At 45.2% G+C, this 12170-nt stretch overlaps 1 protein-coding gene across 1 annotated transcript in view; it reads right to left on the bottom strand.

The window, feature by feature from the left end:
• Positions 1–11615, bottom strand: part of LHCGR (luteinizing hormone/choriogonadotropin receptor) — a 55515-nt gene extending 43900 nt beyond the window's left edge. The window contains exon 1 of the mRNA XM_033125124.1: positions 11442–11615. Within this exon, the coding sequence (XP_032981015.1) occupies positions 11442–11605 (164 nt within the window). The 5' untranslated portion in view covers positions 11606–11615. The remainder of the gene's footprint in view (positions 1–11441) is intronic.
• Positions 11616–12170: the final 555 nt, after the last annotated feature.

Below are 12170 nucleotides of genomic sequence, written 5' to 3'. Positions count from 1 at the left end.
CACAGACGATTAGTTTATTGCTAGTGCTACACTCCCTGAATTTTAAAACACTACAAAATCAAAGGGACAGAAAAAGAGAGAAATAAGAGATGGTCAAAGCTTTTCTTTTGTTGTTGCCTTAATGAACTTGTTGAAATGGGAGGGAGAAGCATTACTTTATTTACATTCAGAAGAATGTTAATGTTTTTGTATTTATTACACAGGATCTTGTTCTACATTTAACAGAGACTAAGAATTGCTGTGTTCTTTGTGAAGCTGCTCAGTAATGACAATAAACTCGCTTTCGTCTTGGAATGAAATAAATGGCTTTCCCTTTTCCGAATGATTTTAAATCTTTGTGCTGTTCAATGCATCGATGTATTTGGTAACTTCATTACTGGGTATGTCTTCATTTGCTAGTCTCTTGTCTGCAGCATTTACCTAGAGGGAGCTGAGAATTCAATGGTAACTGAAATATGAAGTAAATATAAATGGACATCCGATATGTTATGTATTACATCAGAAAATTTTGGACTGAGCCTTAACCATACGTCCAGGTAGTTTTGACTATTGCTTGACTACTCCTTTAAGCATTTATTGTATTAGGCAGTCAGAGGGAAAGGGCTGCTTGCAGGTGGTTTGGTCCAACCTTTCACTTCACAGATGAAGAATCTTAAGTTTGAAAAAGTGAAATGACTTCCCTGAAACCACATGGCAATTCAGTGGCAGATCTGGATTGGATCATGGGTCACTTCATCCCGGGTCCCCTGCTGTGTCCACTCATCACACCACACCAGTCGTCTTCCTTTAGGGGTTTGTTCACTCACCCTGCTGCACAATCCTTGGGTTCTCAGGTGGAAACCTGACTGTCTGACGCAGCCACCAGCTTCTTGAGGGCACGGGCTCACGGTCTTCAACTTCAAAGATGCAGCTCAAATTCCTGTTCCTTCATGAAGCTTCTGAGCCTGCCAGAGTGGTTTTTCTTTCTCTCCTTGGTTCTCCTCAGTGCTTAATGACTACAGAACTTTTTAAAACTCCACTGTTATCTGAAATTTTACCAGGTACCCTGGATTCCATGAAATACCCAGTCTCTGGTGGATTCTGCCTTCACACGTCTCTTGCTTCCATTCCCTGTATCTCTTTCCCACTGCCACTCTTCTGGGCCATTCTTTTCTCTGCCTCAACTATTCTGTGATCCCCGAATTGGTTTTCCCTGACTATCCCCGGTTTCCCCTGCTTGGTCTAGATTACTCTTCCTGCCAACATCGACCATATCCCTCTTAACCTCAGATGTCTTCTGTGCCCGCTCTTGGCCTGGTTTACTTATCTACAAATGTCTCAGCCTTGCATTCAAGGCCCTGCAAATAAAGGCTCAAACTTCATTTGCCAGTCCTGTCACCCACTGTGCCCCTCCTATGACTAGGACACTAAACGTGTGCTGTCCAGTACCACAGCCACTAGCCATATATGGCCACTGGGCGCTTGAAATACGGTCCAAATGGAGATGCCCTGTAAGTGTACAATACACACCAGCTGCTGAAGACTTGGCAAGAAAAAGAATATCAGGTGTCTCAGTAATTTTTATATGGATTACATGTTGAAAGACTGATTTGTACGTATGGGATTAAATATTTTATTAAAATTAATATCACCTTTCAAGAACTTTTAAAATGTGGCCATTAGAAAAATAAGAATTGCACAAGTGCCACACAAGATATGCCTACTGGACAGGGCCTGGGCAAATCAAACTGTGGTGTCTCCTGAGTTGCCTCATGCTTTTCTGCCTTCGGTCACACTGTCTCCACCATCTGGCATCCCACACTTTTCTGCTGGCCTCATTCTACCCTTGGTTAAAGGTTTAGCTCAGGCGCCACATACTTTGAGGAATGTGTCTTCATCACCACTTGCGTGTGCTTTCTGTCTGGAAGCGGAACAGTGGGATGTGAAGAGTGTCGTTCCTGGAGCCAGGCTACCTGAGTGCAAATCATCACTTCGTTCCACATCTACGAAATGGTGATGATACCAACTACCCCAGGGATTTGTGAGTAAATAAGAAAATGTTTATATAATGCTGCTACAGCATCTTGCACAAGATAAGAGCTCAAGAAGTGCTTTTAATTCATAGCTGCTCACTGGGAAACATTCAAGCTCCCCCACTTATGCCTAATGACAACTCGACTTCCTTGTCGGGGGTAGGGTAGGGTGGGTTCAGTACTTTGGAGTGGACTCTTCTGTTTGTCACAGGTCATCCTTCTGCTTATAAAACTGTGACTTGTCCCTGACTCTTGACTATCTGCTGATTATACATAGGACAACTGAGAGGAAGGGTAAACACTCCCGCTTGGCACCTTTCTTTTTGATTCTGGTTTTTCTTATAGGTCTCACCCCATAGCTTTCAAAGACATGATGAAGAACAACCTTGCATTAAATATTTCAACTCCAGGGAGCCCCTCTGCAAGGTTCACATTTGCTCATTGATTCTAAACAGTCCAGTCAGTTGGAACTCTCCCCTCAGAAAGTGCAGTTTCAGGGACTGCCCTCCAAGACAGCCTGAGCATATGAGAAGCTGCGAGGCGTGTATGAATTACAGTGTGAACTAAGATGGTCAAGAAGATTTCTGGATAATGGATTTTCCAAGTCATTTGTGCTATAACTAAATTAAAAATATAAAGCCTCAGAAGAAAATGGTAAATACGTTGAAGCCCGTACTCAAAACCCATTTAAAGTTTCTAAAGACACAAAGCAAAATGATGCAATCTTTACCCCTTAAACCAGAATTCTTCTAGCAATAATATAACATGACAAGAATAACTCTGGTAAATAAAACTGCATGTCGAATTCTCCCCAGGGAATGCCTGCGTCATCTGTAATGATTTCTCAAAAGTATTTTTTAGGAGCAGAGAATATCATGTTGTCAGGGCACTGACATTGCAGAGATGCTTCAGGAAGCTCCTTCATTACAAGCGTCTGTTTCCAGACACTTAAAAACTTTCTTATTTTGTTTTTAGTGAGTCTGTAAAAGCTGGTTACAACTGATATACCACATACTTTTAATTAATCTGAGGACGGGTTTGAAGTGCCAGAAATTACTGGCATGTGTGTGTGCCTTCTGGTAGACACCAATTTGTGTGGTTGCCTGGCTCAGAAATTTCCTTTCTCTGGAAGCATCTTATGGGCTGTGCTCCTATGTTTCTGCCTTGGGGGTGGGGCAGGGGGAGGCAATCAGATTCTTTCTCTTGGGAATTTAAAACTTGTCATAGACACACAGAAGGCCTCTTTGGAGCTGATTCATTGTAAAGGTGGAATCTAGAGAGAAATTCCCTGACCTCTTGCTGCTAAAATGTCAGATTCTCTCTGGGTCTTGCCCGTATCCTTCTACCTCCTCATTCTTCTAGTAAGTTCATCTCTTACGATTAAATTTGTCAGAGTTGATTTCTGGTGCTTGCAAATGATAAAAGGCTTAGAGCCCCACCCAAGGTTTCCAGTGGAAGTGGTCCACTGTCCTGTTGATGTTCCATAACACAGACAGTCTAGGTGCTGGTGGTCAATGAGAAAGCAGAAGACTTTCAATAGTGATTTCCCAGAGGCTTTTCTAAGCTGGTGTCAAAAGCCAGGACTGAGCTTATGGGATAACTGCGTTAGCCCTGCTAGCCCTATAGAGAGTGGGACTTAAAGAAATACGGCTCAAAACCTCTGCCAGGGTTTCTTTTGTTACTGTGGCAAGAAGGGATGCTCCCTTCTCTGAACTCCTACTAGACTTTGTTTACAACCTTTATCTAGCTTTTATCACCGTCCACTTTTTCTTGCAGTCATCTGAGAACTGGTCCACTCTCTCCTATATTCTGAAGACTGTCACTGGACCCTGCACGTTGACCTTTCCATTTCAGTACGTAGTTCCTGAGTGGTCAACAAGTTTGACCTGAACGTTGTCTGTGTGTCCAGCCTGAAGCTTAGGGATGGAGAATGGGGAAAGGAAAGTATGCCAAATGGGCTTGGATGCTCTCGCTGGGCATGTGGGAGTGACCCAACTGAATGATAGAAAAAAGCCTATAATCAGGTGTAAGGTGTTTGAGAAGCAGCTCAGCCTGAGGTGAAAAGAACAGCATATGAGAATATTGAGTTCTGCTATTTTGGGATTCTGACTTACCTTCCAGCTTGAGAAGACCTAGTGGGTCATTTTCTCTAACACCTCCCAGAAACAAACCTATGCCATTAGGTTTGCCCCTTGGATGATGGATATTAACTGTTCAACCTCGCACGCATGTATGGGTTTTCAGTCTTCTCTGAATCATTAGATTGTTACATTTCACATAACTACTTCGCAGTTATGTGAAACATTTATTTCTGATTACTTTGGTTCTGCTGTCTTCTTTACGTTCACCACAGTCAGCCCCACTCAGGGACAGGAACCATCGCACTCCTTTTAAAGACAGCACAGAGGTGTTATCACTAGCTTGAACCCACAGTGCAAACTGGGGAAAGGGGACCTGGTGCTAGGTCTTTGTCCTGCTGGTCAGTTCAGATCATTTGAGGGCTGTGTTAGTGCTGGACCCGCCCCTGTTGTACCAGAGCGTCCCATCCCTGTGGGCTCAGAAATGCTATCTGTTGCTCAGAAATTCTGTTGCTCATGAGGTAGAATTAAGAACCCAGGAGTCAACTCATTTCATCAGAGTCAAGGACAAATTTAATAGCAGCAAGGGATAAAGCCTTCATTCTGAAAGCTAAGTTTTAGTTATAAATTGGATGGTTCTGATTTGGCTCAGATGGTATTACAGAGCTTGGTTCAGGGCCACACAGAGAGCAGTTGTGAGTGGTTTGCTGGCTGGGAGGTGGTTTCATCTCCCAGTGAGGCAGAAGCTGGGAGTAAATGAAGGCCATATAGAGAAGCTGCTAGAAGCTGTCCACTAAGTAAGAGAACCCACCTGCCTGGTGGGTGGGATTATTTTAATTCCCTTCTTAAGAAAAAAATAGCTGGTGGAAAATTTGCTAAAATCTGCATTAAATGTGATTTTTCACACACCGAAGTGGGGCTGCCAGAACAGAACACATATGCTCCCGTGGAGCCAGCCCTCGCCGGTCTGGAAGTGAGCAGCAGGGCCTCTCCCCACCACTGTGACTCAACTGGCTTCAACATTCCTTGTGTGAGATCAGAGATACATGTGGCCAAGACACCATCTGGCGCAGCTACCCTGGGACATTGTATTTTGGAAAGAAAGCTTTTAGGCCTCATTTCAAGATATGAAAAGAAGCCAGATTGAGGGGCTTAGAAAGAAGATAAAGGTGAGGAGAGGAGCAGAACTAGAGCCTTGAATTAACTGACACTGGTTTTGGAACTGGGAAAAAAAAATAAAAAAGAAGAAGAAGAAGGCAGAAAAAACCCAAGGAATTATTATTGCTCTCCAAGGGGTTCGCTAGGTCCAGTGCCAAAGGGATCTTTTGGCTCTACACTTCCACTGAGATTTTGGGAACTCTGTTGCTGGCTTGTTAGTGTCCCGCTAGGAGCCATCATTCACTTTCCCCAAAAGGGTGATTTTTAAACTAATAAAATCTGGTTCTTGCAAAGCTTCCCCCAAGGAGACTGTTTCTAGGCACAGCCGGGTTTAAAAACTGCATTGAAGGTGTAGCTGGGGGAGCCCAGTCAGAACTGAAGTCAACATCAGTCACTGCCTGGGGCCAGTGCTTCCTTTGTAGGGGCAAGGGGTAGGGAGGTAGGATATGAGCTTTCTAATTTCTGAGAGCTGTTTTGGTCTGACCGGCTTTAGGGAAGCTATGGCTAGGGCCCAGCTGTTTCACTTACAAGGTTTTGGTGGGTTTCCCTCTGTCCTGTGGGCTCCTGTGTGGTGTTCTGGAACAGGAACCCATGGGTCTCGATCCAGGCTGCCTTGGTGGTTGGTTTTGTTTGTTTTAATGGATCCTGGGCTGGGGATTGATTTTTTTTGCTTTCTGATGAGTGAATTAAAATAAACAGACACTAAAAATTAAAACAATCTGGATGGGGCATATTCATATAGGTAAGCTTCCAGTCTTGCTTCTCTGAAACTGATATGGCCAGTTCACAGGACAGAGTGGGGGAAGGTCTGCAAAATCTGGGACCTGGATGTTGGTTGACGTAACATAGAGATCTCCCTCTACAACCCACAGTACACCCTTAATCTCCATTCTCTAGATTTTTAAAATAACATTTCGATATTGTACATGCTAAGATATGTGTCCTTTTGGCATTGGTTCATTGTTCCTTTCAGCTGTCTACTCAGTTTGGTCATCATGTATGTAGCTCAGTCAAAATTTTGATCAAACCACCTGAGAAATTCGGGGAATCCTGAGTTGAATAAGACCTCTTCAAGTAGTTTTCACTTTAGCATAATGATTCAAACCCAAGGGCAGGGGGTGTGGATTTTACCCTCAGGGGGCATTTGCAAATGTCTACAGGTATTTTCGGTTGTCACAATTTGGGAGGGCAGTGCTGTTGGCATCTAGTGGAAAGAGGCCACAGGGTACAAAGCAGCCCCCACAACAGATGGTTATCTGACCCGAAATGTCATTTGTGCTGAGGTTGAGAAATCCTACTATAGCAGAAGAGGTACATACTGTGGTGGCGTATATGCAAAAATATATGTAAGTACAGTGTATCAAAGCAAGTGTGTGTGTCTGGGAGGGAGCGGACATTGGGGAAAGATTCATGGGGAAGTGACTACAAATCACAATTTTTGCTTAATGGCTTTGTAACTGTCCAAGAATGACTTTGATTGAAGGGCAGTCGGTGACCACAGGATGGCCACGGGGTTTGAAAATTAATCTGGGGAACGTAATTTAGCGGTTACCAGAGGGTAAAGGGGTTGGGGGTGGGAGATGAGGGTAAGGGGGATCAAATATATGGTGATGGAAGGAGAACTGACTCTGGGTGGTGAACACACAATGTAATTTATAGATGATGTGATATAGAATTGCACACCTGAAATCTATGTAATTTTAATAACAATTGTCACCCCAATAAATTTAAATAAAAAAAAAAGAAAGTTTATTAAGAACAACACAGTGGGCTTTTTTTTTTTTCTTTTTGCACAACCCTCTGGGTAATTTAATCAACTGTTTTTGATGACTTTATATCTTTCCTTAAAAAAAAATTCCACCAGAGAGCCTGGGAGAGGCATAAAAAGAGAAGAATACATTCAACCTTATTCTGTGCTTCTTTAGTCTACTATAACCTGTGGACTCTTCTTCCCTTCTCTCCTTCAAGGTTCAGCCTCATGAACCCTGGCCCCTGAAGTCTTCCTTTGGAGATTTCAGTCCGTAGTGAGTGGTCGACTCTACTCTCTGATTTCCTTTGAGCCTCGTTGCCTCTCTCCCTATGTATACCAGTCTCCTGGGTGTGTTTCCACCTATCCTGTGGGCTCCTCAAGGTCAGGGACCAGGCCCTCCTTCTGTACATTCCTCCACAACATTGAACCCTGTTCTGGACCCAGATTCCCACTGAAGTTGGAAGAAGGATAAAGACATTCAGGAAAGATGTCAGGATACTAACATATTCCTGTGACATTGGCTCATGGATGCAACACATTTTATTCTTCCACCATCTCTGGATCGTGTCTTATAATAAAGTCTAAAGGTTTAATCTCTGTTCAGTAGAAACAACATGCAAAAAATAAATTGCCATAATTATTATTAGCATTTTTTTCTTACGAATTTTTCTGAAGCTGTTTCCATATCAAGCAGATCAACCTTTCTGTTGTCATAGAGACAAAGATCTTTTTATAACCATGTGCAAGGTGAGACTTTTTTTTTTTTCCTCTCTCTTCCAGTTGTCTGGAACTAATAAGAAAAGGAAAACAAAATTTTAAAATCAATTTTTTTCCATTACTCTGTTATTCCCCAATTAAAATGAGTGAAAATGTGGGAGGCTATTTTTTGTATCACATTGTAGATTTTAAATACCTAAGTTTTAATAAAATATGGGAGGGGAGGAAAGATATGAACAATTGAAGGATGCCATTTTCAAAATTTGCAAGCAGTGGACTTGTCAGTGATAAGTAATTATAATACAACCCATGGTCCTTCTTTATTTCTTTTCAACCAGATAGTTGGAGGTCTTAAAAGACAGGACTACCAGGGCCTGAAATGATTAAAACGTAAGCCAGCATCTACTGAGGGGCTAATGATGAATTCTAAGGTTTTCTATGGGACTCGCCTCCTCCAACCCCCAGACCCACAAGTACTGCTCTTCTCTCTGCTGAGTCAAACCCTGTGGATAACTTAGTGCGAGAGCACATCCCTCTTCTTCTGAAACCCTCATCTCATAATTTCTGTTCTTTGCTTTTTGTGAACTCCTGATAACTTGTTATCCATAACATTTGTCTGTCTTGTAATGGCCATTTACATTTCATTCATTCATCGTTAAGAAAAGAGGATTTTAGCATGAACCGGTTCTCTTTTCTTGTCCTTCGCATCAGTGTTGAATTACACCTTTACCCACCTGCCTTCTTCCCCCAGTACTCAGAAGTCTCCCTACTTTTTCTAAGATGAACCCTTGCCCTGTGATCTCACACTGAGGCTCTCCCCCCGCCCACATTGAGGTCCTACTCCATCAAGTATGATTTCTCCCCAACCCTCGTATCGTCAGTGTCCATCCTTCTGCGTGGATTCCTTCCCTTATTCCTCTTTGAAGAAAAACAAACAAACAAAAAACCAATGAATCTTTTCTCAATCCTGTTTATTTTCTATATGTCTCAGAGTTTGGTGTGTTAATTTGATTTCAGCTGCCTTTTGCAATAAATAGGTATTGTGTATGTGTGTGGGGGAGGGGAGGGGCTGGGATGGAGGAAGGAAGTATATGGCACAAGGAAGTTTAAAACATACTTCTTCCTTTCCAGAAGGTTATATCCTCCTTGGAGAGCAATACCTTGGTTTTCAAACCTTAGCGTGCATCAGAATAACCTGGAGAGTTTGTTAAAACATAGATTGCTGGACCACACCCTCAGAGGTTCTGACTCAGTGGATGGGGCTGAGGCCTGAGAGTGTGCATTTCTAACGTTTCCCAGGAGACGCTCACGCTGCTGCTGTGGGGCCACACTTTGAGGAACGCTGCCTTAAAGTAACTGCCCTCTTATTCCTCCTCATGCATCTGTCTTGTCATATGGAAGTTGAAGTCACCGTATCCTGCTGAAAAAGTTATTCTGTTGGGCCTTTATCAGCTTCCCTTCCATAGGGTTGTCACTGGAAGGATGAGGTGATCTCTCAATTGTCTGATCCTCAGGAAGGCCGACCTGGGGAGGGTCAGCATGTGTGTTGACCTAAGGGGTCTAAATGTCTAGGAGAAGATGCTCCCAGTGTGGATGCCAAGATAGTGCACGTGAAAGGAGGAAGTCAGGGATTCTGCAGGATCCCACAGGGATGGCAGAGAGCTTCAGGGCCTGAACAGCCAGCTCCTCTTTGGGAGCAGGTGGAGCCGGGGTCAGCATGCTGACAGTACTTATATCGTGCCTGCTTCCCACCGCCACCCCCAGACCTAGTCAGCACTATAAAATCTTTTTGAGGGTCTCTAGGTGTCTCTAAACTGCACTGTGGGGCAGCAAGAGCATTTGTTTTGTTTTGTTCTTTTCACTTCAGTCTTCTCCAGGAAAGGGGTACCCTCCTGAGGCCACCATGGGGGTGGCAGCAGGAATTATTGAGAGATCTCAGTGAAAAGCTGAATCTGAAAGGAGTTGGGGCTTGGTCCACCCATTCCTACCTCCCACCAGGGCGTTCTCCACTAAGTGCCAACTTTGGAGAAGCTGGGAAAATTATGTATCTAAAGGAAGGGGTAATTTTCTTCCTAAGAAAGCACATATAAAACGATAATTAACTGATGAAGTGCTGTCTTTACTACTCAAGAGCCATGGGACCTTGGGTAGGTTATTCCATCTCTTTGGATCTCAGTATCTTGTAATCTGTATGATGAGTACCAGGCAAGTAAGAAAGGCTGTTAGTGGCACAGTCATTCATAAGAGCAAGATGAGAGGCTTGTCACAGAAGGGAAGGGACTTGGAAGGTAGTTTCCATGGGTTTGTTGATCGATTGAAGCAAATTCTGTCAGCATGGTCCTCACCTTCAGGGAATTGAGCTGACAAGATAATTAATGGAAACTAATTAATATAAACTCCTCAACCTTTAAACTATATCTGTCCACCACAAATATTCCCTGAAGGCCACTAAGTCTTCCAGGGGAGAAGTTCAGCCGCTAAGGAGGGAGGGGAGCCCCTCTGTGAAGTGGGCCTCTGACAGACACTGAGGGCCCAAAGAAATTAGGGGAAGGTGTCTTTTCTTCCCCTCAGCATGGAATTCCATCACCTCTAGAACGTAACCAAGACCTATACCAGCCTGGTGCCATTCGGATACTTTTATAGTACTACACTTCTTTTTTTTCCTTGTCTCTTTTAACCACTTTATTGAAATGTAATTCATATAGCATAAAATTCACCCATTTAAAGTGTATAATGCAGATTTTATTATGTTCACAGAGTTGTGGAACCACCACCACAATCTAAGTTTAGATAATTTTTATCACCCCCAAAAAGCCACTCCCATTAGCAGTCACCAGGCCTTCACCCCAACCTGGCAGCTACTAATCTACTTTTTGCCTATCTGGACATTTCACATAAATAGAATTATGTTATGTGGTACCTTTTTCTAAACTGAAGATGGGAGATGGACGTGGTGACATTGAGGCACGAATACTAAAGTCCCCCTTCTCTTCTCCTCATCATTTCAGCAAACTCCTGCCTGCTGATGTATACAGTCCCTTAAATACTTCTGTGAGTGTGGAGGTGGCCGCGACATGCCAGAGGTGGGCACTAGGCCTTCTGCTGATTAGGCGACCAGACCGAAATGCAAGTCCATCTGGGACAGGGGTGGAGCACTGGCTTGTATACTCACTAAGGTGTAGGGGGGCATTTGTTGGGAGGCGGCTCCCCAGCAGCTCCTGTTGAGTGACCAGGTCATCCCTGGCCACAGGGCCTAACACTCCGTTTCTAGAGGACCACAGGATGCCAGAGCCCACAGTAACTTTCATCAACCTGCCCGACTCAAGGCTCACAGACCACGCAAGACTTCTCTGGGCAGAGACAGCTGCTGACTGAGGAGCATCACACCCTGGCCCCTCCCGCAGTGGCAGGGTGCGAGACCTTCTTTCCCCTGTGGCTTCTGGGCAGTTCCACACCCCTTGCCACGGCCCCAAAGGAGAAAGGGTGGACCTGGGGCCCACTAGAAGCTGGAGGATGCGCCAGCAGGTGGGGCCCAAATCCACGGTTCCGCACGTGGTATGGTAAAGACAGCCCCCACGCTTTGGCTTCTCCTCCCCCTAAAAGGTGGTAGAGTTTGAAAGGGGCGAAGCGTCTTTTCCCAAACTTCCAGGTAAAGGGGGCCCGAGTAGGGAGGAAAGGTGACCCGGAGCGAGTGGGGATCGCGGGTTGGAGGCACGGTGTACTCACAGTCGGGTGAGGCCGGCCCGCGGGCCAGGGCAGCGCAGGGCGCCGTCCGGAGGGCAGCTGCAGGGCTCGGGGCACTGCGCCCCCGGCAGCGCCCGGGGCAGTATCGGTGGCAGCAGCAGCAGTAGCCCCAGCAGAGGCCTCAGCGCCGGGGACCGCGGCCCCATGGCCAGAGAGCCTGAGTGCCGGCTCCCGCGGCTGGGCGGGTGGCTTGGACAGCTCCGGAGTGTGGCCCGCGGCCCTCTCCCCGCCCCTTAGCCTCTTCTCCCACCCCCTCCCGCGCCGCCTGCCCCTGTTCTCCCCCCTACGGGCCTGAAACTCTGCCTTGACATGGGACAGTGTGACCCCATCACTTCCTTTCTGCTACTTTTCCTGGACTGCCCTGTCCCCTACATCTGCAAATAGCCCTCGTTCTAGGAGGTCGAGTGTGGTAATGGTGCATGCTTTGGGAAAGGAGTGAGGAGTTCTGAATTGTCCTGGCTCTGCTGTAACTGTGAGTGTGAAGTGGAATGAATTGTGTCACTTAGCTGAACCTCTTTTATTACATCTGTGGGTAGAGCAGACGGATACTCGCCATACCCACGCCAGAAGGGATGGAAGAACCCAGCTCAGAAGCTTCTCCTTGCCTTCATTCTCAGCCCTAAATCTTTTCTTTCTCTCCCCATCATCATCTCACTCCACACCACGAGTCATCTCTGTTCTCCCAACTTCCCCAGTGATCTCTCTGTATTC

The sequence above is a fragment of the Rhinolophus ferrumequinum genome, chromosome 13 (assembly GCF_004115265.2).
Source record: "Rhinolophus ferrumequinum isolate MPI-CBG mRhiFer1 chromosome 13, mRhiFer1_v1.p, whole genome shotgun sequence".
In the NCBI taxonomy this organism is placed as follows: Eukaryota; Metazoa; Chordata; class Mammalia; order Chiroptera; family Rhinolophidae; genus Rhinolophus; species Rhinolophus ferrumequinum.
This window is presented reverse-complemented; position numbering and strand designations above follow the sequence as displayed.